Source organism: Hypanus sabinus, chromosome 9 (genome assembly GCF_030144855.1).
Source record: "Hypanus sabinus isolate sHypSab1 chromosome 9, sHypSab1.hap1, whole genome shotgun sequence".
Taxonomy (NCBI): Eukaryota; Metazoa; Chordata; class Chondrichthyes; order Myliobatiformes; family Dasyatidae; genus Hypanus; species Hypanus sabinus.
In genome coordinates this window covers 139,879,591-139,905,386 of record NC_082714.1, presented here as the reverse complement: position 1 = coordinate 139,905,386, position 25,796 = coordinate 139,879,591, and the positions used below count along the sequence as shown (strand labels likewise).

The 25,796-nt window shown below is 39.8% G+C and overlaps 1 protein-coding gene and 1 long non-coding RNA gene across 2 annotated transcripts in view; one reads left to right on the top strand and one right to left on the bottom strand.

The window, feature by feature from the left end:
* dnmt3bb.1 (DNA (cytosine-5-)-methyltransferase 3 beta, duplicate b.1) overlaps positions 1–25,796 on the bottom strand; it is a 217,953-nt gene that overhangs the window by 64,113 nt on the left and 128,044 nt on the right. The window contains exons 6-8 of the mRNA XM_059980697.1: positions 17,805–17,972; positions 10,310–10,468; positions 6,460–6,567 (exon numbers count right to left, since the gene is read on the bottom strand). Coding sequence (XP_059836680.1) covers positions 6,460–6,567; positions 10,310–10,468; positions 17,805–17,972 — 435 coding nt within the window. The remainder of the gene's footprint in view (positions 1–6,459; positions 6,568–10,309; positions 10,469–17,804; positions 17,973–25,796) is intronic.
* Positions 1–25,796, top strand: part of LOC132399859 (uncharacterized) — a 96,099-nt gene that overhangs the window by 69,039 nt on the left and 1,264 nt on the right. The gene's annotated exons all lie outside the window — the stretch shown is intronic.

The window sequence follows — 25,796 nt, the reverse complement described above, 5'->3', positions numbered from 1 at the left end:
ACAAGGTCCTTCATGGGAGGTTGGACAAGAAGGTTCAGTCACTCGGCATTCAAGAGGAGATTGAATTGAATTAGATATTGGCCTTGTGGGAGAAGCCAGAGAGTGGTAGTAGATGGTTTCTTCTCTGTCTGGAGGCGTGTGACTAGTGGAGTACTGCAGGGATCGGTTCTGGTTCTGTTGTTGTTTATTATAGATACCAACTCTCTGGATAACATAGTTAACTGGATCAGCAAATTTGCAGATGACATCAAGGTTGGGGGTGTAGTAGACAGTGAGGAAGGCTATCATGATGTCCAGCTGGAAAAATGGGCTGATAAATGGTACATGGAATAAAGCAGACAAGCGATACACAGTGAATGGTAGGGCACTGAGGAGTACAGTAAAACAAAGGGATCTGGGAATATAGGCCCATAATTCACTGCAAGTGGCATCACAATTAGACAGGGTCATAAAGCCAGCTTTTGGCATGTTGCCCTTCATAAATGAAAGTATTAGATACAGGAGATAGGATGTTATGTTGAAGTTGAATAAGATTTTAGAGAGGCTTAATTTGGAGAATTGTGTGCAGTTTTTGTCACCTGCCTACAGGAAAGATGCAAGTAAGGTTGAAAGAGTGCAGAGAAAATCTACAAGAATGCTGCCGGGTCTAGAGGACCAGAGTTATAAAGAAAGATTGAATAGGTTAGGACTTTATTCCTTAGGACACAGAAGATTGAGAGGAGATTTGATAGAGGTATACTAAAGAATGAGGGGTATAGATAGGGTAAATGCAAGCAGGCTTTTTCCTCTGAGGTTGGGTGGGACTACACCAGAGGTCATGGATTAAGGGTGAAAGGTGAAAAATTTAAGGGGAATACAAGGAAAAACTTCTTAATTCAGTGTGTGAAATGAGCTGCCAGCTCAAGTGGTGCACGCAAACTAGATTTCAATATTTAAGAGAAGTTTGGATTGATTATGGATGCTAGGAGTGTGGAGGGCTATAGTCCTGGTGCAGCACAATGGGATTAGGCAATCTAAATAGGTCAGCAAGGACTGGAAGGACTGAAGGTCCTGTTCCTGTGCTGTACTTTTCTGTGACTCTATACAGTATCAAATTTGGTTCAGTGGTAGGAAACAAAGGGCAAAGGTTGAGGAATATTTATATGACTGGAAGGCCAAATGAGATTCCACACTGCTCAGAACTTGGTCCCTTGTTTTTTGTAATAGAGGTTAATCATTTAATTTTGGGAACGTGATAAAGAATTCTCAGAAGATACAAAAATCAGCCAAGTGGTTGGCAATGAAGTGGAAAACTTCACATTGCAGGAAAACTGGACAGCAATATGGTAAGTAGAAATTATGTGTGAGGTCATTCAGTTAGGTGGTGTAACAAGGCATGCAAATATATGTACAATAAATGGAAAGATATTGAATGGGTGGAGGAATCAATGGAACAGAAGGAATGTTCAAAGATCTTCGAGGTAAAAGGGTAATAAGTTTGTTAAAAAGGCGTGCAGTATGCCATTCATTAATCAAAGCTGATCAGTTAAGTTTAAGGATGGTTTTAGCGACAGAAGTGAGTTCGGGGTCAAATTAGAATTTAGGAACAGGTATGTGGGGAATTAGAGGTCAGGTTGGAGTCTAAGTGTCTACTCTGTGTTTGAAGGCCAGGATCTTTGAGCACAAAGCTTGGAAAAAGTGACGCAATGGACTTTTAACATCATAAACCAGCGAGTTGTTTGTTATGTCTCCCCTCTTGCTGTGAAAACAGAGACAGCATTTTCTACCTTATTAGGGAGGGAGAGAGAGAGCCTGTGGTATCTCGAATACCAGATGAACAGGTAGTCTTTGGGGTAGCTGCAAGTCTGTGTCTTTGCTGTTGCCTTGCTCATGCTTGAGTGCTCGGTGGCGGGTGCCGATGCTTTTCTTTTGCTGGCGGGGGGGGGGGAAGGGGGAATTGTGCTTGCTGCTGCTTATGCACAGGAGGAAGGGGAGCTGGGGGGGGGACTTTGGGGTTCTAACATTTAACTGTCATTCATTCTTTGGGGGCACTCTGTTTTCGTAGATGGTTGCAAAGAAAAAACATTTCAGGATGTATATTGTATTCATTTCTCCGACATTAAATGTACCTTTGAAACCTTTGAAATGGACATGGGACATTCGTGGTTGGATGTTGGATTGGCAGAAAATGGCTGCAGGCCTCTCCCAAGTCAGTGAGCTCCAGAATCGGAGTTCCATACAGGCAGGAGGAACACCTTGAATTTGCAAATTAGCAAGTCTGGAGTTTGAGACTTCGTGTTCAGTGATTGGCATGTCCTGGGATCGATGCCAAGGGTCAGGTTGGAAATATGGAAGTCGAAGCTCATTGGCCAGAGCCAAGTCCACAACTCACTGCGACATCCACTTAGGAAGTAAAAGCCCAATGTCTGTAAGTCTAAGTCGACTGGAGGTCTGTCCTGCGGTTAAAAGACTGCGTGGGTTGGAGGGAGGAATGGGGCTTGTTTTGCTGCTGTTGTTTTGTTGCTTGTTGTGACTGTGTTGCTCTGCCAAGCATGCTGAGCATACTATGTTGGCACAGGAATGTACTGCAACACTTGAGGGCTGGCTGGTGGCATAGTGGCATCAGCTGGACTCCGGAGCAAATGGTCCTGAGTTCGAATCCAGCTACAATAATGCACATGATGAGCAATCACCAATAAGATTGGTGCAAAAAGCTTGTCATGACAGCACTCTGATGACTCCATCAGGAGTAAAGGGCATTCTTCTTCAAGCCAGCTAGTGGTGTAGTGGCATCAGCACCGGACTTTGGAGCAAAGCTCCCAAGTTTGAATTCAAATCCAGCCGGCTCCCTTGCATGCTTTCCATCCGTGCTGGGCTGAGCACGGATTGAGTGTTGAGCTAGCAATTTAGCCTCGTAAAGAGAAAGCCTGCTAAAAAACCACTGTCACTCGGAGTTAAGGGTGTTCTTCTTATTCTATGTTCTATTAAGGTGGGGGGATATATGGGAGGCAGGTTTTAAGATTCAGCACAACATTGTGGGCCAAAGGGCCTGTACTGTGCTGTACTATTCTATGTTCTATGTTCCAAAGTTAGTTGTTAACACAAAACACATTTCATTGTATGTTTCAATGTACAAATGATAAATAAACTTGAATCCTGAACAATATACATCAATTTAGGGTGCAGTTTGAACATAATTCTCATCATCACATTCCAGAAATAACCTGCTTCACTGGAGAAGGTGCAGAGGAGAACAGGAAAATGTCATGGCTGGAATACTGCAGCTATGAAAAAAGATCAGATAAGCTGGGTTATTTTTCTTTGGAACTGAAGCGGCTGAGTGCAGATTTAACTGAGATACAAAAACTATGGGAAACTTAGAGCATCGTGGAAGGATACATTTGCCTAACAGAGGCCAAAAACTAGAGAACAGAGATTTAAAGGAAGTGGTAGATTGCTTAGAGGAGGAATTTATTTCCCTAATTTTTCCTCTGGGGTTTGGAGAACACAGCCTAAAAGGGTGATAGAAGCAGAGTTTCAGCATGATTATGTTTTTGAAGAGCCATGAGACTCAGACAGAGACAGACAGACATACTTTATTGATCCCGAGGGAAATTGGGTCTCGTTACAGTTACACCAACCAAGAATAGTGTAGAAATATAGCAATATAAAACCATAAATAATAATAAGTAAATTATGCCAAGTGGAACTTAGTCTAGGACCAGCCTATTGGCTCAGGGTGTCTGACACTCCGAGGGAGGAGTTGTAAAGTATGATGGCCACAGGCAGGAATGACTTCATATGACGCTCAGTGTTGCATCTCAGTGGATTGAGTCTCTGGCTGAATGTACTCCTGTGCCTAACCAGTACATTATGGAGTGGATGGGAGACATTGTCCAAGATGGCATGCAACTTGGACAGCATCCTCTTTTCAGATACCACCATCAGAGAGTCCAGTTCCACCCCCAACATCACTGGCATTATGAATGAATTTGTTGATTCTGTTAGTGTCTGCTGCCCCAGCACACAACAGCAAAAACACAATAGCACTGGCCACCATAGACTCGTAGAACATCCTCAGCATCGTCCAGCAGATGTTAAAGGACCTCAGTCTCCTCAGGAAATAGAGACAGCTCTGAATCTTCTTGTAGACAGCCTCAGCGTTCTTTAACCAGTCCAGTTTATTGTCAATTCGTTTCTCCAGGTATTTGTAATCCTCCACCATGTCCACACTGACCCCTTGGATGGAAACAGGAGTCACTGGTCCCTTAGCCCTCCTCACGTCTACCACCAGCTCCTTAGTCTTTTTCACATTAAGCTGCAGATGATTCTGCTCACACCATGTGACAAAGTTTCCCATCGTAGCCCTGTGCTCAGCCTCATCTTCCTTGCTGATGCATCCAACTATGGCAGAGTCATCAGAACACTTCTGAAGATGGCAAGACTCTGTGCAGTAGTTGAACTCAGGGGCACAGATTTACAGCTACAAGGTACGATTAGTCTGCAGTGCTCTTTTAAACCTGGCAGAGACATAATGGCCTCCTTCTGTATAGTAAACTTTTGAATGTTTTTATTACACCGTAAGTGCTGCATTGAAGGTTCAATTATTTGGAATTGATTACACGGGAGAACAAAAATTTAGCTTCCTGTATACTTTTGGGTGTACCTTATGGATTTTGGGCTGCTGGTCATGAAAATTGCCGTGAAATTTCCCTATCACGCACTTTATTTTGTAATTGCCTTTCAATTCATAATTCAAGTCAATTAAAATGTTGCCCACACTGTAAGCTGAAAAGTTTTCTATCTTGTCCAGGCATGCTTAGGCGGGGCTGCTGCATAGCAGGACAAATTTTTAAAAGGTTATAAAAGCATCACGCACACATCGCTCTAAGCATTTCATTTACATGTATAATCAGTTTGCGATCACGTTGAAGCGCACGCTCTACGCACATAGCATATTCTGTTTACTCATTATAATGAAGTAATTTTATTCTTAGGAGCAGTTGTGATAGCAAGATGTCTTGCCATTGTTGCAACAGCTGTGGTACTTTCTGTTATATCTCTGGCAAGTATACACTTAAATCTCAAAGACGGAGCATGACTTCTCTTATTAAGAAAGCCTATGATTTCTACTTAAGTTGCAAAATTGGCAACCAACATAAAGCCTGGACTCCTCATACTTGTTGCATTCCCAGTTAGACTTCTGCCCTGCAAATCTTGGCGTTGTCCGTGACGAACATGTTGAAAGGTTTTGCCAGGACATTCTGGTCATGGAGAATCCGTATCAGGGCAACTGGAATCCATCAGTACTGACTGATTATTGTTGAACACTTAAGCAAGAAGCCTCAGACACTGAATATAACTAAAACAAATCAATAAAACATTTTTAGTTTAGTTGAACTATTGCAAAGTGTTAGCACCATTATTCAATTAAATGCTTTATATTCAGTAAAAGTTAATTTCTTGTTTTTCCAAATTCCTATGTGATACAAGTAGTCTGAAATTATAGCCGTGTTCAGCTTTAAGTGGTCTATCATAGCTAAAGAAAATTTGAGGAAGCATCACTTTCAAAAAAATTTGTTGTCCAATGTTATAAACCCATTGCTCATTGTCCTCTGAATTAGATTGTAAAGCATTACTCAAAGAAAAATACATAATTCTTCAGGTTACCAGCCAACATTTGTCTCTTGGCTAGAATTGGTTACTGCAAGATAATCTTATTCCTACCAGTGAGGTCCTGCTGAGCACAAAATGGGACAACAGCTATATTGTGAAATTGTTGGTAAAGAACACAACATATTCTTAATTTGAAAGGTGTTGAAGGCCACAAAGTATTCAGATCCGTCAAACTTCTGCCTTGCAGGAAACAAAAGAGGACCCCTAGGAAATCGCACACCATCACATTCAAATTTGGCCTTTTCATATTATTGAATTAAATTTAACACCAAGCAGTAGCTATACGATTCCAACTAATTTAGTAAACAGATTCCCATGTTGGGTCATGCAATTGTAAATATTTATATTATACATTTCCATATTTTAGGGGAGTGAAAGTTCTTTTAAAAAAATGAGAATTCAGAAGACAATTTTATTATGACTACTAAGGAAAACTATTAGGGCACAGAGCATCTGAATGAACCATCAATCCAGAGTTCAATTCCTACTTTGATGAAGGATCTTTGATCTGAAATATTAACTTTATTTCTCTTCCCAAAGGTGCGACTTAACCTGCTGAGTATTTCCTTTATTTTCTGTTTTCATTATCACTTAAACATTAAAAGTAAACTAGACCTACAGCATTTGAATTTTTATTCAAGATCAAGAGCTGGGAATCTATGATTCCCCACCAGCGTTGATTGAAAAATTGACCTTCAAACTAAGTCAACAAAACTATCTAACTTCTGAAGAAAGAAAAGCATTCATAATTAGTCCAAAAGACTTCAATACGACAAATGCATTCCTAGTTTTAAAATTTATTACCTCCAAAGCCTGGAACACAGCTCTTTTGTAAGAAACCAGCTTGTTAAATGCAGATGTGTGAAAATACTGGCTAATAGCAGTTAAAGGCATAAGTTTGTCAGCAGAAACCTTGAAAACAAGAAGGTACAAAAATGTTAATCATCCAAAGCATTCTGAAAACTGCACATTTTTAAGAACAGATATGCATTCTTCGACTCTTATTCCAAACTGCAAGTTATTGCATCATCACTGCACAGGGATGTCCTGAACCAACCTTATATTCAACAACGAAAAAACACTAGATATTGTTTAGTAGCATTTCTACTGACCCTGGAAAACCAAAGGAGTGAGTTCTATCACAGCTGATAAGTCCATCTCAAACTTCAGAGACTAGGTCAGCAGAAGAACTGTGCATCACATCAGCAAGGTCACTAGTTATACCTGCACCAAACTGCCAACACAGTTATTATCACAGAACAGAGGATTTGATGGGATTTAAAATACATTTCAATGAGTAAATTATCAATAACACTGATCTCATGTGATAGGAAAACAGAATCAATGAATTATATAGCATGAAAACAGGCCCTTTGGCCCAACTCATACTGACCAAATTGTTCTCCTGAGTAGTCCCATTTGTCTGCATTTGAGATATCCCTCAAAAACTTACCTTTTAAACACGTCATTAAAATTCTGTAATTGTACCTCCCTCTACCAGCTCCTCTAGCAGTTCGTCTCATAAACTTGTACGAAACACTTGTCCCTAAGGTCCCTTTTACATCACTTCCCTCTCACTTCAAATCTATGCCGAGAGAATGCAGACACAAGAGATGTTGCAGATGCTAGAAATCTTGAGCAACACACACAACATGCTGGAGGAACTCTGCAGGCTAGACAGCTTCCATGGATAGGAAATGGATTCCATTAATGCTGCCTGACCGGCTGAATTCCTTCAGCATTGTATGTATTGCTTAAATCTATACCCACTAATCTTCAATTCCCTTTCCTGGGAAAGACATGATGATCATCTACCTTATTTATGTTCCTTGTGATTTTTTAAGTATCTATAAGGGTGTCCACCAGCCTTTTTCATTCCAGATAAAACAGTCCAAGCCTATTCAGTCTCTTCACATAACTCATGGCCTCCAGTTCCAGCAAGATCCCTGTGAATCTTTTCTTTAGTTTCCATAGTTTAATCACATCCTTCCCAAAGTATGGAAAACAGAGCTGCACACAATATTCCAGGGTTGGTCACACCAACATCCTGTCTAGCTGAAAGATGCTGTCTCAACTCTTGTACTCAAAGTTCCATCCAATGAAGGCAAGCTGACAGCACCTTCACCACTTTCAGAGAGCTATTTATTTGCAAGTTTAGGTCCTTCTGAGGGCAAATGGGATTAATAAAGAAGGGTAGAAAGGTTAAATTGAAAGTGGTGAGTCTAGCTAACCTTCCTGTGCTGTATAACTCTGTAACAGATAAGCATTGCTCACACTCAACCACAGACTACAGATATCTGAAGATCAGTCAGAGGGAAATAGGACAATCTCCAAGATCAGGGGAATAAAACAAAAGAAGAGAAATTCTCCAATCTATGATGAATATATTTTGAACACACTGTAGTGCAATGTATGGCAAGGAAATACCTGACAATACTTAAACCTCCTTACAATCTGAAATCTACCAACATAATTCTAATCATTTAAAACATTTACCCCTCTTTGGTCCAGTTTATACTTGGGTGTACTCATGTATCAGGTGAGGGGACTTCTTTAACAAATGACCAATAATGTATTGACAACAAGTAACTTTCAGTCTCCACATTACTCTTAATAAAATAATTTTCTGTAGTGAAATTCAAATACAACAGTGGCTATATTTCACTAGGTGTTTGAGGAGATTTCGTATGCCACCAAAAACACTCACAAATCTCTACAGGTTTACTGTGGAGAGCATTCTAACTGGCTGCGTCACCATCTGGTACGGTGGGGGGTGGGGAGAGCTACTACACAGGATCAAAATAAGCTGCAGAGAGTTGCAAACGTAGTCAGCTCCATCATGGGCACTAGCCTTCATCGCATCTGGGATATCTTCAGGGCACTCTTTTGATGCGTCCATCATTGAGAACCCCCATCACTCAAGACATGCCCTGTTCTCATTGCCACCATTAGGAAGGAGGTACAGGAGCTTGAAGGCACACACTCAGTGATTCAGGAACAGCTTCTTCTCCTCTAACATGTTCACTGCTTCACTGTTTTCTTTCCCTATTTTTGCACTATATATTTGAATATATATATATATTTCTATTGTAATTTACAGTTTTTCTACTATTACATATTGTATTGCTGCTGCAAAGACAATGACATATGCCCATGATATTAAACCTGCTTCTGAACTATTGGCCTGGAAATTCTGCAGTGCTTGAAGAGCTGCATTTAAATAGAACTGCAGAGGGTTTACCTATGTCCTTTGAGAGGTGCTGCGCAAGTAGTAGAGGATTGGAATTGAGGCCCAGGGGAGTTTGTAATGGGGGCCCTGAATGACATCAGAAAGGAGGGAGGAAGAACTCCAAACGAGTTCCAAAAAATAAACAGGAATCCTCTGGCTCCCTGCAGGTTGCTTAGTTATGGTTGGTCCTTTTTAACTGACTACAGCCCGCTTCCTTCTGATTAACATTTGATGGCTTTGAGAGTACAAATGAATTTTACTTGATACTTTTTATTTTATTTAGCAACAAGTCAAGCCACCCCAGAAACCCCTGATGAACCCGAAGAACAGGACAATATACAATGACCAATTAACCTACCGGGTGCATCTACGGACTGTGGGAGGAAACCAGAGCATCCAGGGGAAACCCATGATTTCCACAGGGAGGATGTACAAAATCCTTTCAGGTGGTGCCAGAATTGAACTCAGAACTCTGGGACACCATGAGCAGTAACAGTGTCGTGCTAACCACTGTGTTACTGTGGCACCCATTCCCTTTGGCATCACTGCATGTAATTGGGATCATTGCGTGTCTATACATCATATACATGGAGAACCAGGCACAAATTTTCAAAGCACTATCATGTGCACAGTTGAATGCACATCACAATGTAGAAAAAGGTTAAATCATAGCATGAGGCATACAAAACATTATTATATAAAAGAATTTCCAGCCTATTATATCCACATGTTTACAGCCTCATGCAGGAATGTACAGTACTGTGCAAAAGTCTTAGGCATATATATGTATAGCTAAGGTGCCTAAATCCTTTGCACAGTACTTTAGTAATTTTATGTTTGCACTGTGCTGCTGCCACAAAAAAAAAACTAATTTCATGAAATGTAAGTGCAGCTAAACCCGATTCTGATATGGGACTCTATTGTGAACTGAGAGTGGGAAGAGGGCAGGGAGAAGGGAGGGAGCAGGAAGCACCAGAGATCAATAACCAATAAGATCAATAATTCTGCAATGATCAATAACCATTTGTTTGGAATAAAATTACCTTCACTGGTGTCTCAAGGCCGGGTATGTCTGCACCCAAACCACCCATCTGCCCTAGCACACCTTCTCTGCCACCAGTCCCACACCTCCCATGCAGCGCTCCACCCTCACCATTCCCAAGATCCTTAGCTCCCACCAGATTTACAAACATGCTGACAAATACAGTACTGTACTAAAGGCTTAGGCATCCTAGCTATATATATGTGCCTAAGGTTTTTGCACAGTGCCGTACCTGTTTATGCTTAACATTTTAGCACGCATAGGAGCAGAATTAGGCATTTAAACTTCACCAAACCTAAAATTTTACCTTTTAATCTTTAAAGAAAAAAGTCGTCAAACTATTCTGAAACTTTTCATATTATTGTCTCCTGTTTTGTACTGACCTCTGAGAACTTGCCATCTCCAAACCACTGAAGCCATCTCATTCCTGATGCAGCTTGCCTTCTTCCAGGTGTGCGCCAGGAAACCACAATTGCCGGCCACCACGAGAAGCCCTTTATTTTTCCCCAAACCAATTCCCCAATACCATAACCTTTGCCATCCTGAAGATGAAAAAAATTAGACTAATCAGAATCCCAAATTTTTTCCAAGTTAATCAACTGTAAGGAATCATTTAAAATAATATGTCAATTTGAAATATTTTATGATGCCAAATTAACAATGCTGCCCGAGCTACTTTTCACTGACTTCATATTTGTTTTATATAGGAGCCTATATTCCACCTATGTTAAATTGAGCAGGAAGGTATAGATGCTCAGAAGTAGAAAAACAAAGGTCTCCTTATTTACGATACAGAATTGACACAATGAATTCTATTTGCATTACCCATATTTCATGCATGAAGACTATATATTTGCAAATGAGCAAACTAAAATGCATCCCTTGATTTCCAATAATTAAGGCTGAAATCAGTCTGCTGTATTACCAAATCTATTTATTTATTTATTCATTAGTTCTAATAATGGCCTCTCATTCAAACCCACCAAGTATAAAGGAAAGCAGGCTAAGAGGCCAGAGGGGTTCAACATAATCAACTACATCAATAAACCCCAGGATCTGTAAGTGAAAATAACAGAGAACTGCCACCAGTAGTTGACCACTGGAAATCATAAACACAAGAAATTCCGCAGATGCTAGAAATCTTGAGCAACACACAAAGTGCTGGAGGAACTCAACAAGTCAGGCAGCATCTATGGGGAGGAAGAAACAGTCAATATTTTGGGCTGAGACCCTTCATCGGGATTGGAACAAAGGGAGAAGAAACCAGAATAAGTTGTGGGGTGGGGTAAGGAGTAAAACTGACAGGAGATGGGTGAAAACAGGTGAAGGAGAAGGTGGGTGAGCAGGGGAGGAGGAGTATGAAGTAAGAAGCTGGGAGGTGACAGGTGGAGAAGGTGAAGGGCTAAAGAAAGATCAATCTGATAGGAGAGGACGGGGCACCAAAGGGAGGTGAGGAGAAAGGGTAGGAGGAGGATCAGAATGGGGAATCAAAAGAGAGAAGGGCGGAGGAGTGGGAAATTATCAGAATTTGGTGTTCAGGACATCAGGTTGGAGGCTACCCACAAAGAATATGAGGTATTGCTCTTCCAACCTGATTTTGGCCTCCTCGTAGTTGTAGATGAGGCCATGGTATGTTGCAATGAGACAGGGAAGTTGACTTGAAAGGGTTGACCACAGGGAATTCCCAGCTATTGTGATAGATGGAGTGTTCGATAAGGCAGTCCCCCGATCTACATTGGATCTCACTGATATAGAGGAAGCTGCATCAGAAGCACTGGATACAAAAGATGACCTCAACAAACTCTCAGGTGAAGTATCATCTTACTTGGAAGGACTTACTGAAGACCTGAATGGGTGTGAGGAAGGAGGTATGGAGGTATAGGGGACAGGATAGCACTTGTCCCACTTGCAGGGGTAAGTGCCAGGAGGGAGATCAGTGTGTAGGGACATGTGGACAAAGGAGTCATATAGAGAGCAATTCCTGCGGAAAGTGGAGAAATGGGGAGAGGGTAAGATGTGCTTAGTGGTAGGATCCCATAGTAGATGACATAAGTTATAGGGAAAGATGTGCTAGATACAGAAGCTAATAGGGTGGTAGGTAAGGTCAAGGGGAATCCTATCCCCACGATGACACCAGGAGGATAGGGTGATGGGGACTACCGGAAGATCATCCGCAAATATCTTTACCATAGAGTAGTACTGGTGGAGGCAGGAATCAACTCTGTCTCCATTTTACACAGTGAAAGGATCTTATGCAGTACTAGCTGCATCATTAGCCACAATATACCAAAATGGCAATTAAAGGATTATTCAATGCAGCTAATATTTTCATTATTTCCACTAACTTGCAATAAGAAATTAATTGCCATGGTGCACTTTACTCAGACATAAAATACTTCTTGCTTTCCATCATTAGCAGCAGAAGACAAACATAAAAAGGTTTAAAAAGATTTGCATAAACTATTGTTAAGTTTTACTGAGCTTTCCTAGTTCTAACTCTCTAGGAAATCCAAGTTTAGGCTACTCTACTGTCATTCATACAAACGTTCAGATAACTATAAAACTGTGTGCATTAAAGTTATTAAATGAACTTCGAGCAGGAGACAAAAAAGCTGCTTGTAAGAGTAGATGCAAAGACCAAAGAAAGCCCAGTCAGATAAATAGAAGACAAAAAAGAAAGGACTGAATGGAAATATGAAAAGGAGGATCTATCAGAGGATGTTGTGGATGAGGAAATCAAGAGGAGTGATCAGATTGTAAAGAGGGCAATAGAAGGATTAATGAAAGACTATTCCAGTGAACTAGGTGGACCTTCCCAAGGCCAAGATACACAAACTAGAAGAAAAAGGAAGTAAGAGATGGAGAGAAAGAATGTGAACAAGAAAGAGAACGGTGTTAAAGAGAGGAGGAAAGTCAAAAAGGAAAGGGATGAGTAGAGAGAGAAAAAAGGAGAAGGAAGGTGTCTAGAGCTGTCAGAACCTCTTCCTACAATCTCAGAGTCAACTCCTACAACCACCACGGTTAAGACTAAATGTGACAATTTAAAATTTACTATGCTGTGGATGTCCATATATAGTAGATGGATTACATAGTATTGTGTGTATATAGTTGAGATGTATTCTTTATTAAGTTGGGAGTTTATAGCTAATCAGGAAGGAGGGTTGTGTATTTAATATTTCAATAATATCTAAGTAATTTTGTACATCAGTTACAAGTGCTTCAGGACTCGCACCACCAGGTTTAAGAACAGTTACTCAACCATCAGGTTCTTGAACAAAAGGGGATAACTACACTCATCCTACTTCTGGTGTTCCCACAACCGATGGTCTCACTTTAAGGACTGTTTACTTGTTATTTCATGTTTGTTATTTATTGCTATCTATTTATATTTGCATATGCACAGTTTGTAGATCCTATTTACAGTTACTGTTCTATAGATTTGCTAAGTATGTCCGCAGAAAAAGAATCTCAGTGTTGTATGTGGTGACGTTTATGCACTCTGATAATAAATTGAACTTTGATATATATTGTTTGATTAACCATTCTTGTTTATTTGAATGATTAATTACAGGTTACATGTAAGAATACATTAATTGCATACATCATTACACTATCATATGATACATGCACGCTTCTCTTAAAATAAACTCGAAGCCAGACCTGCATTCCTGGACTCATGTTTTCTTTAAATTAGCTTAATGTTTTGAAGTTACAAAACATAACACCGACGATGAGGTATTTCTAAAATGAACCCAAGAAGACTATCGATCAGTTCACGTGCAGCGAGACGTTCGAAGTTAAAAAAGAAACGCTTTGCGCAGCCCAGCACGTGGAGAGGCAGTCTTTGGAAGGGAAGACATGATCGAGTTTATTTTAAATCAGAAAGCTAGAGTATGGGTTCAGAAAGCGAAATGAAGGAATTCACAGATTCATATGTTCCGGGTGATAATAATCATTTAAAAAAAATCAGAAGTGGCTGGCTACATCAGAAAGATTGACGAGTTTGATCACATGATGGGTACTTGGCTCATGTATACTGAATGATTAGAACAGTATCTTGAAACAAATAAATAGCAAATGAGAAACAAATAGCAATTTTGCTAAGCGCATTGGGTTTAAGGCATATAGTTTGCTTCAAAGTTTGACTTTCTCCAAACAAACCATCAGAAATTAGCTTTGCTGCTATTGCAAAAGTAACACGGGAATACTTAGAACCAAACCCAATATTAATTGAAAAACACTTTAGGTTTCATAAGCAAAGTCAAAAAGAAGAGCTGAATTCAGTGTACATGGCTGAATTGAAGAGATTGTCTGAGCATTGTCAGTTTGGTAATGGGCTTGAAGATACGTTAAGAGATCGCTTAGTTTGTGGAATGTCAAAAGAAAGCTTTCAAAAACAGCTCCTAACTGAAGCACAGCTTACATTCAAACAAGCAATGGAAATAGTTTTTTCAATGGAAACCACAGACAGAGACACAATTGAGTTGCAGTCAGGTAAGAAAGTGAGCATGAACAAAATTGCATCATCCAAACAGAAACTGGATTAGCCGAACAAACGTCATTAGTGGTGTGGCGGGGGGAGGGGTCACATACGCCAAATAAAAGGAGACTTAAAGGTGAAGCTTGCAAATAATGCAATCAAGTAGGTCACACACAAGGAGCATGTCAAGCAGACAAAAATAAATGGACTGCACACAGAAGAGGAATCACTAAAAAGTCAAGTTGTCATTTCAAAAAGAGCACTACTCTGCATGTTGTTGATAGAAAACCTGATAATGATGAGAGTGACACAGGATTGTGTAGCCTTGAGATTTAGTAATGTAATAAAATGGAATTAGACACTGGTTCAGCTGTTTCAGTCATTCTGCAAAATGAGGTTGAAAGGCATATCAAAGATACCAAACTGAAGCCTGCAGATATCCAGCTCAGAACTTACACTGGAGAAAAGATAACTCCTGTGGGAATGACATCTGTAACAATGAAATACAACAACCAACGAGCCACAATGAACTTGTATGTGGTAAAAACAGAAGGATCAACATTGTGGGGACATACTTGGCTGAGACAACTACAACTTGAGTGGAGATCCATCCACCATTTGCATGCCACATCCCCTGTAATGAAGTCAACTGAAAGTGAATTAAGTAAGGTACTGGATGATGCAACAACTGTCTCCATGCTGAACACCATGAACTGTTGCACAACAGAGGACACAGATGTTAGTGCTGACCTCTGCGCCTCTGGTTGGAAAGCATATTGGACCAAGGAAGGGCCGTGCTGCTCAGTGGAAGCATGAAAGTGATGAAAGCAGTGGTCTGACTACAACAGTTTTCATGTGCAACGTATCGGAGAAAGTTTTTGATATGTAATCAGGTAGTTACTTGCAAAATATGGCTTGGCTTTATCTTGGAAGAGAGTTCAACAAGCTTCAGGAAAGTTGTAAGCATTCTGCTTTTATGAATATAAAGAACCAGAATCTACTCTGTCTGCATTAAGGTTGTTGCATGAACTTCAAGTGGGAGACAAAAAGCTGCTTGAAAAAGTAGATGCAAAGACCAAAGCCCAGCTGGATGAATGGAAGGCCAAACAGAAAGGAGTCAATGAGATAGGAAAACAGAGGATTCATCAGATGTTTTTGTGGATGCAGAAACGAAGAGGAGTGATCAGATCGTAAATGGAGCAATAGAAGTATACAGAGAATACTCCAGTAAACTAAATGGACCTTCCCAAGATCAAGATGCACAAACTAGAAGAAAAAGAAAAGGAGAAGAAAGGTGTCCAGAGCTGTCAGAACCACTTCCTGCAGTCTCAGAATCAATTCCTACAACCACCACAGAGAAAGTCCCAGAACCCGAGATGGTTTCACAGCCACAGGTCTCATCTGCCAAGAAGAGTGACCCCCTTGTCAGGAAAGATGTTATCGCACAAGAGTAAGAATTCCTTCTTAACAATTAAATCGATAGGCCTGAATGGGACAATTTCAAAATTTACTATGTGTGTATGTCTGTATATAGTAGTTGTATTATATAGTATATTGTCTATATAGTTGAGATGCATCCTCAATTGAGTTGGAGTTTATAGTTAAATAGAGAGGAATGTTATGTATTTGATATTTCAATATTTGAGTAATCTTGTATGTATATTGTTTGAATAAGCATTATTCTTAGTTTAAATAATAAATTACAGGTTATATGTAAAAATACATTAATTGCACATGTATCAGACTCCTGTATTTTCTTTGAATTAGCTTAATGTTTTGAAGTACCAAAACACAACAGTATATGTATCTTTTGACACAGCTTTGTTCCTGGTCAGAGAAGATCCAAAACCATTCTGAGAGGTACAACTCTAATCAATACACTTTAGCAATAATATGACCAGTTAGATTACTTAACGCTAAAATGCACTTAGCATTTTTTAAGCAGCATTCAGAAGATAACAAATTATACATAATTTTTAGAAGAAAGAATACAAAAAACTATGTGCCTGTGATAGTGTTAGCCTCCACACTATCAAAAATTCCATGACCCTTTTAATCTTCTGCAAACTTAATGATCATGTCTCCTACCTTCACATCAAAATCATTCACTTTTGTTATATACAACAAAGGTCTTTGCACCACTGTTTGTAGAATACCACTAGGCACAGTCATCCAATCACTTATCTTCCACCATCTCCCTCTGACTCCCATCATCAAGCCAATTTTGGATCAAACTTGCCCCTGCTCTTATAGACCATAAAATTTTATGGTCCCTAACCATCATGCTATTCAATTCAGTCTTGAGAAATTAGTACTCTACTATAACAACTGATTTTGATTGATACCAGTTCTTAATACAAATCTGTTGAAATATGAAATACTTTCAAATAATCCATTTTCTGACGGATGCACATGGGTTGTTAGTTTTCTGGAAAGACTGTTCAAATCTATATTTGTGATAAAATGGATTGAATGATTATACTGATATGAAAACAAAATTATTTTAGCCCTTTACTTTGCTCTAAATTCTTCCATCCATTGCGACAAAGTTCCCCACTTGGCAGTAATTGTAATAGTACAAAGTTTCCACAAAACATTCTGTTTCAAGAATTAAAGCTTAATATAAGGCTGGGGTTGGTAAAACTGTTAAACTGTGTGGAGCAAGTGTATTTATTAATAATGAACAACATTTTTGCACCATTGCAAAGATAGGGATTAGGAACAGGAGTAAGTCACACAACCCCCTCAAACTGTTCATAAACATCACTCCTGTACCTCTGCCCTCTCCTAGTTACCTTTCAGCCCATGAGCCAAAGTTCATGAAACAATACTCTTGAAATTACTATGCATAAATATTACCAAATATTTACCATGAGGACTAAAATCAATTTTTCTCTATTTCAAGTAGAAATTTAAAAGCAACGGTTTAAACTTAAAACTTTTTGTAGGAAAGTCAATGAAATGGTTTTATCGTATTGTGATAAATGGTTTGAGATTTTTCTGTAGTATAATTTCAAAATATTCATTAGTAAAGTTACAACATGTAATGTGTCCTATCTTGACCAGGTTGTTGTGAGATTAATGTCAGTGTCATGAAATAACTGTACTGAGCAAAGTTAAGGTCCTTGAGCCTGCAATAAGGCTCATTCAATAAGATCATGATTGACAGAGAGTTTTATCAGATTTGATTCTAATACACAAGCGGAAATGTACACATGGAATTTAGGAACAGCAATTGAGGCCTCATTAGTACATTAAAAAAGAAATTAAAGACCTTAGTGGTACATTGTTATCCACCCTAAAGTTTATGATGCATCCTCTCAGCAAGTCCATCTATGTATAAGCTGCATAAATATATGAAATCTACCTGTATTTCTATGCTTTTAAACAGATTTTACCTGGTACTGAGGGATTCCATCTGTATCCTTCACAATACTGCCCTCACAAACAAAGCCGTCTGCTGGACTTGGAGATACCTTACTACTTTCCAGAGGCTCCACAGTCAGGTCAATGACAGGATTTTCTGTTGTGAAAGCTTTGGAAGAGGATGTCCTGGTCTTCTGGGACTGCAAAGAACATCAAGAAACAAACAGGTTGATTCTGCATTACAAGAGAAAGCTGTGTTTACCAGAATTATTTTCCAATGGGACTGGAGGAGTTTCTGTTAGCCAACTGATAAGACAGGTCTGAGGCTAGTAATAATCATTCAGACATGATTATATCCAATTAACCACATTAGTGTTCTTCAGGAGTAATAATTATTCTTTAAGTATGCCATAACAGATAGCACACTTAATGGAAAACCCACCACATAATTCTAGTCCACTCCAAAATGGAGCAAGCTTTCGACTATTACATTTATGCCAGTTAAGTATATGAGCAACAAAAATAAAATGCAAAAGCATAACAACACACAAAGAAACCTGAAACAAGTTCGGATCATGATGTTTAAGATAATTTTTGTGCTGTTTTCCTGATGGAATGTTAAGCATTCCACAGAGCTGCCCTTAGTTCCCCTCATGAAGCAGAGTGCTGCAGGACATGGAGCTATAAATCAGATTTATGACTGTCTTTAAAGTTCAAGAAGGTTAATTTGATGGTCTAAGAAATGCCTTAATGGTGACAGAATTAAATACTCCAGTAATTAATATCTTAAGAAGATAATGGATCAATTGCATTTATCTGGCCATGTGATACTTATTTGCTTTTAAGAAATGCCAGAAACTGAAATCACATCCACTATAGGTCTTAGATGGTTATTAAATACAGTAATATACTTCTTAGACTAAACTGTACTGATCCACGCTCTAAGCTCATCCGCTTTGTTCACAACACTCCTTGCGTTAAAATAGACACACCTCAAACCTGCGGTCTGAGCGCGTCTCTTCTCTATCACCTGCCTATCCTCCCTCTCGCAGTGTCTACAAGCTTTCTCTATTTGTGAGTCAATCTCATGTTCCCCAGTCTCTTCAGTTCGGTTCCCACTCCCCAACAATTCTAGTTTAAACTCTCACCAGTAGCCTTAGCAAACCTCCCTGCCAGGATATTGGTCCCCTAGGATTCAAGTGCAACCCGTCCTTTTTGTACACGTCACACCTGCCCCAAAAGGGGTCCCAATGATTCAGAAATCTGAATCCCTGCTCCCTGCTCCAATCCCTCAGCCAAGCATTTATCTTCCACCTCATTCTATTCCTATTCTCACTGTCGCGTGGCACAGGCAGTAATCCCGAGATTACTACCTTTGCAGTCCTGCTTCTCAACTTCCTTCCTAACTCTCGGTGGTCTTTTTTCAAGACCTCTTCTCTTTTCCTACCTCTGTCATTGATACCAATATGTATCACAACCTCTGGCTGTTCTCCCTCCCACTGCAGGATATCTTTGATGCGATCTGAAATATCCCGGACCCCGGCACTTAGGAGGCAAACTACCACCTGAGTTTCTTTCCTGAGTCCACAAAACCACCTGTCTGACCCCATAACTATAGAGTCCCCTATCACTACTGCCTTCCGCTTCCTTTCCCTACCCTTCTGAGCCACAGGGCCAGACTCTATGCCAGACACACGGCCACTGTTGCTTCCCCCAGGTAGGATGTTCCCCCCCCAACCACAATACTCAAACAAGAGTACTTATTGTAAAGGGGTAGAGCCACAAGGGTACTCTCTAGTACCTGACTCCTCCCCTTCCCCCTCCTGACTGTAAGCCACTTGTCTGTCTCCATTGTCCCAATGTGACCACCTGTCTGTAACTCCTCTCTATCACCTCCTCACTCTCCCTGGCCAGACGAAGGTCATCGAGCTCCATCTCCAGTTTCCTAACATTGTGCAAAGCTAATAGAGACTACCGGCTGTAATAGCTGCGAGAAGTGGTTAAACTAAATACTAAGCAAAGGGGGGTGAATAGTTTTGAACTGCTGACATTTCGGTTTTAGTATTTTTAGTTTTTATGCGTAACATTTTTCCCTGTTTTTACGGGCTCTGCTGTGAAAAAAGGATCACATGATTCACAAATAAAAATTCTCAGTTAAATTGATCAAAATCCCTGATTATAATACTCTTTTATGTGAACAAAGGGGTTGGGAGTTGAATACTTCTTCAAGGCATAATACCTAGCTTTGGAAGAAGTAACATTCATGGAATATCAGTCCTAACGAATTTCACTTCCTATCTAAATTTGTGTAATTTCAGTTGGCTGCCAAAGTCTTCCTTCTGGGGTTCAATATGTGGGAAATTCCAATAACATAGAGAAATCAGAATCAGATTTAACTTCACTGGCACACGGTGAATTTTGTTGTTTTGCAGCAAAATTGCAATATATAATTTTAAAAAAATATATATATATAGTTAAATAATAAAATTAAGTAAATAATGCATACTGAGAGGAAAAATACTGAGATGGTGTCCATGGGTTCTTTGCCCATTCAGAAATTTGATGGTGGAGGGAAAGAAGCTGCTTCTGAATGTGTGTCTTCAGGCTCTTGTATCTCTTCCTTGAAGAAGACATGTCCTGGGTGATGGGGATCCTTAATGATAGATGCCACCACTTTGAGACAACTTTTGAAAGTGTCCTAGATGCTGGGGAGGCCAGTGCCCAAGATGGATCCAGATGAGTTTACAACTTTATAAAGCTTTGTCCAATCCTGTGCAGAGGCCCCTACTTTCCAGACAGTGAGGCAACCAGTCAGAATGCTCTCCATGGTACATAAGTAGAAATCTGCGAGTGTCTTTGGTGAATTACAAATTCTCCTCAAGCTCCTAATGAAATACATTTGCTGTCATGCCTTTTTGGTATTGCATCAATACGTTGAGCCCAGGACAGTTCTTCAGAGATGTTGACATGCACAAGCTTGAAACTGTTCACTTTTTCCTCTTCAGATCCCTCGATGAGGACTGGTGTGTGTTCCCTCAATTTTGCTTTCTTGTAGGTCACAATCAATTTCTCAGTCTTACTAACGTTGAGTTCAAGGTTGTTGCAACAACACTGCTCAACCAGAGATCTATGCCACTCCAATATGCCTCCTCGACACCATCTGAAATTCTGACAACAATTGTATCATCAGAAATTTACAGATGGTATTTAAGCTGTGCCTAGCCACACAATCATGGCTGTATAAAGAGTACGGCAGTGGGCTATGCATGCACTTTTGAGGTGTGCCAGTGTTGTCAATGAGCAGATGTTAGCTGCAATCTGCACAGTCCCTTTGTAAAGTCAAGGATCCAGCTGAAAAGGGAGATACAGAGTCCAGGTTTTGGAGTTTATTGATTAGAAATGAAGGTATGATTGTGCTGAATGCTGAGCTGTAATCTATCGATAGCAGCCTGATGTAGGTATTAGTATTGTCCAGGTGATCCAAGGCTGAGTGGAGAGCCAGTGAGATTGCATCCACTGTAGGCTATTGAGGCAATAAACAGACCACAGTGGGTTCAGGACCTTGCATAGGCAGGAGTTGATTCTAGGCATGACCAACCTCTCAATGCACTTCATCACAGTAGATTAGAAATGAGTGCAAGCAACACACACAAAATGCTGGAGGAACTCAGCAGGCCAGGCTGAATCTATGGAAAAGAGTACAATTGACATTTCAGAACTGATGAAGTGTGTCAGCCCAAAAAGTCAACTATACTCTTTACTATAGCCAACTATACTGGCCATCTTGTGTGTATTGATTTGATTTCCAGCATCTCCGTATTTTCTCTTGTTTGAGATATGAGGGCAACTGGGCAATAGTCACTGAGGCAGCTCACCCTGTTCTTCTTGGGCACTGGTATGATTGTTGCCCTTTTAAAGCAGGTGGGAACCTCTCACTGTAGCAGTGAAAGATTGAACATGTCCTTGACTACTCCTGCCCACTAGCTGGCACAGCTTTTCGGAGCCCTATCAGGTACACCATCAGCTCCTGACATCTTGCAAAGGTTCACCCTCTAGAAAGATGTTCTGATGCCGGCCTCCAAGTCAGAGATCACAGGGTCACCACATGCTGCAGGGATTTGCACAAGTGTAGTTTTACTTTCCCTTTCAAAACAGGCAAAAGAGGCATTGAGCTCATCCAGGAGTGAAGCATCACAGCTATTCATGATGTTCGGTTTCCCATTGTAGATAGTACAATTAGCTATTGAGTCCAAGCACTTTTCTCTTCCATCCATAATGAATTACTCACTGCTCTTTAGTCCACAGGATAGGCTTCTCTAATAATAAAAAAATCTCTTTCTTTTCATCTGAGAATCAAGATATTTAAATATGCGGGACTGCAGCTTATCTAGGACTAATAGAAAGCTGATCAATCCACAACTAGCATCAGCCCAACCTCAATAGTTCAGCTGCACTGTGGACATAATGCTTGTGTCTAGGCATGTACAGAAGCTAATATGCAAATTATTTTCAGCTTGTTTTATTTTCACTGTTGCATATGAGTCTCTCCTAAACATTTGCAACAGTCCATTACCAATATGATGTTTAATCCAACACTGCCATCTGATAATTAAGGTTCAAGCAAAACATGAGATGATAAACCACTTCCCAGTTCTTGGGAACCACATTACAGTGACAACAGACAGAAAAGATGGACATCTACTTTACTTTCATTGCATCAATACAACCTTTGGCTGGGTGCTTGAAGAACATTCAAGCTCAACACCAAACTCACAGTCTATTAGCAGCAGTGACCCCTACACCCTTTTTTTTGCCCCTGAGAGTTGGTCTATCCACAAACTGTATTTCAAGGCATGAGAAAGATACCACTAATGCAATCTCTGCAAAATCTCCCAAGTGAATGAAGCATCATTGGCATGTCTCCCAGCAATTACAGCAAGGGAGTCCAAGTAGACACAGTCAGCTCCACTATGCAGGTTAAGTCTTTTGCCTGCACAATATCAGACTCCTAAAGTATTCTATTCTGAGCACTGTAACAGGAAGAAATTAACAGGGAAGGCGGAACATTCAAAGATGTTCTCATACTCATGATACTAAGGTAGGAGGTGTTGTGGATAATGAGGTGGGTTTTCAAAGCTTGCAGGGAGATTTAGGCCGGTTAGAAGAATGGGCTGAATGTTGGCAGATGGAGTTTAATGCTGAGTAGTGTGAGGTTCTACATTTTGGCAGGAATAATCCAAATAGAATATACAGGGTAAATGCATTGAGGAATGCAGTGGAACAAAGAGATCTAAGAATAACAGTGCATAGTTCCCTGAAGGTGGAGTCTCATGTAGATAGGGTGGTGAAGAAGGCTTTTGGAACGCTGGCCTTTATAAATCAGAGCATTGAGTACAGAAGTTGGGATGTAATGTTAAAATTGTACAAGGCATTGTTAAGGCCAGATTTGGAATATTGTGTACAGTTCTGGTCACCGAATTATAGGAAAGATATCAATAAATTAGAGAGAGTGCAGAGACGATTTACTAGGATGTTACCTGGGTTTCAGCACTTAAGTTACAGAGAAAGGTTGAACAAGTTAAGTCTCTATTCATCGGAGCGTAGAAGGTTGAGGGGGGATTTGATCGAGGTATTTAAAATTTTGAGAGTTAGGGGGCGAAAGTTTAAGGGAAACAGGAGGGGGTATTTCTTTACTCAGAGAGTGATGCTGTGTGGAATGAGCTTCCTGTAGAAGTAGTAGAGGCCAGTTCAGTTGTGTCATTTAAGGTAAAATTGGATAGGTATATGGACAGGAAAGGAGTGGAGGGTTATGGGCTGAGTGCGAGTAGGTGGGACTAGGTGAGATTAAGAGTTCGGCACGGACTAGGAGGACCGAGATGGCCTGTTTCCGTGCTGTGGTTGTTATATGGTTATATGGTAAATCCTCCTTGAAAAATGCAATATTCCCAATGTCTCTTAGAAATCCTTTAACCATAGCTAATCAATGTGGAAATGATGCATTTAGGACGGCATTGAGAACTTCAAGACAGTGCCTCAAAAGGCCTGAGTAACCCAGGGTAAATGGAAAAAGAACACACCTCGTCACCAACCATCTATCCATCCTGTCAGTCACTTCCTGTGCCACCGGTAGTAGAGTGTGCAATCCCCACATTAACTTGGTCACCAATTGAGGAGGAGCAAGTTATCCTCAAACTCAAATGAGTGCTTCAGAAGACCTGAAGTACTTGTAAAAATGTCTTTTATATTTTAAATGGTTCAGGAAATTTGAAACAATTATTCCATTAGGTGTACCAAATCCATAACCTGCTGCATGTTTGAAGAATTTGTGGAAGATCATGTTTTCTGTCTGAAAAATATTAATTATGCTTTGGTTATCATTGTCAATCTTCTCAAATTATATGTTAAACTACATTCATTTTTGCATATGCACACATATATTAGAGAATAAGAAAGAAGAAAAAGCTAACAGTAGACATTTCACTTAACTAGCATGTTCAACTGATCAACTTTATTATTTTTGACCCATATTAAACATATAAGTAACAGTATAGCACAGAAATATACTTCTGCCCATGATGTTGTGCTGAACTAATTAAACTAGTAATTAAAACTTTTTCTTTTTGCCTGCACAAAGTACATACTTCTCCATTCACTGCACATTCATGTGCCTAGGAGCCTTTTAAATGCCTTTAATATATTTGTCTCTACTGACACCCTGGCAACGCATTCCAGGCACACACAACTCCCTGTATAAAATACTTAACCAGTAATTTGCTGGAAAAGGAACAGGAAAGCCAAAGAATTATTAGAAAGGTTACAGCAGAAGATAAAAGTTAAAAATGTTAATTACCAGCTGTTCTTATGGAAAACAAAAACTAGTTGAAATTATTCACAATGGATTAATAACCTATTGCTGCAAGATATAGCTTCCGCAGGAAAAAATATGAAACATCTTTCTTTGCTATGCTCTGTGACATATAGTTATCCAATCTCATTTTCCTACAGGAGATTGCAATTCAGAAGGTGCATGTAACATTTTATGTAGAGCAGATACTAACGGAGTCCGACTCATTTATGTTGATACTCCAGGTCTCTTGTAAATAGCTGTTGACATTACTGATCCAACATGGTGATAGACCACATTATAAGTATGTTATCATATATTGAGTGATAATGGGTTTTACTATCAATTTTTCTTCAATCTGTGTGTACTGCTGATTACCAATTTAAAAAGGAACAAAGGTGAAAATGGAAAAATTGAAACTTTTTACTTGTAGAACCGTCTACTTTTAACAAATGCACTGTTAGTAATCACCCTCCTTCCCAGATCCTACACAACCAACAGCTTCTCAGTACTTCTGCCCTGATAAATGGTCTCAAACTGGAACACTGACTGTCCAGTTCCCTCAACAGATACTGCCCGACCCACTGTGTTCCTGAGCATTTTGTTTGTACCTCCAGATTTCAGCAACTGCAGTCTCCTTTGTGTCTTCTCAACATTTCAAAAGCCAAGTGTTTCAAGACAACTTCCAATCTGTAATTGCAATCTTGTTGAAAATAGTGATACAGTTAGCCTAATTTATTAAGCTCCCCAGTACTGATTATAATGTCCTGCTTCTGACTGTATTGTATCTGAAATAGCAATGACATCCTCATCCACTGTAGTTGTGGTGGCCAAACATTCTTCTTTTCCTAATTCTGGGAAAAGAATAGTGCCAATGTCAACTTCTATGATGTCACATAGAAAAAAAAACTATTTGATATTGTTAGTGTTAACCTCATACAAAAATGAAGTTCTTTTGGATTGCTGCTTTACTATATCCCTGACTTTCTTAAAGATTTTGCCTGAACAAACTTATACTGATGTCTTCACTGGATTCCAGTCAGGTGAACTTCATAAATTTTTAATTATTCCATGGTTCATTAGCAGACTAACTGGAGCTTAATGTTTGTTTGTTTTTGGGCTTTAGAGTAAACAAATGAATTGCCCCGAGCCAAAAACAAACACTGTATGTTTTGTTGGT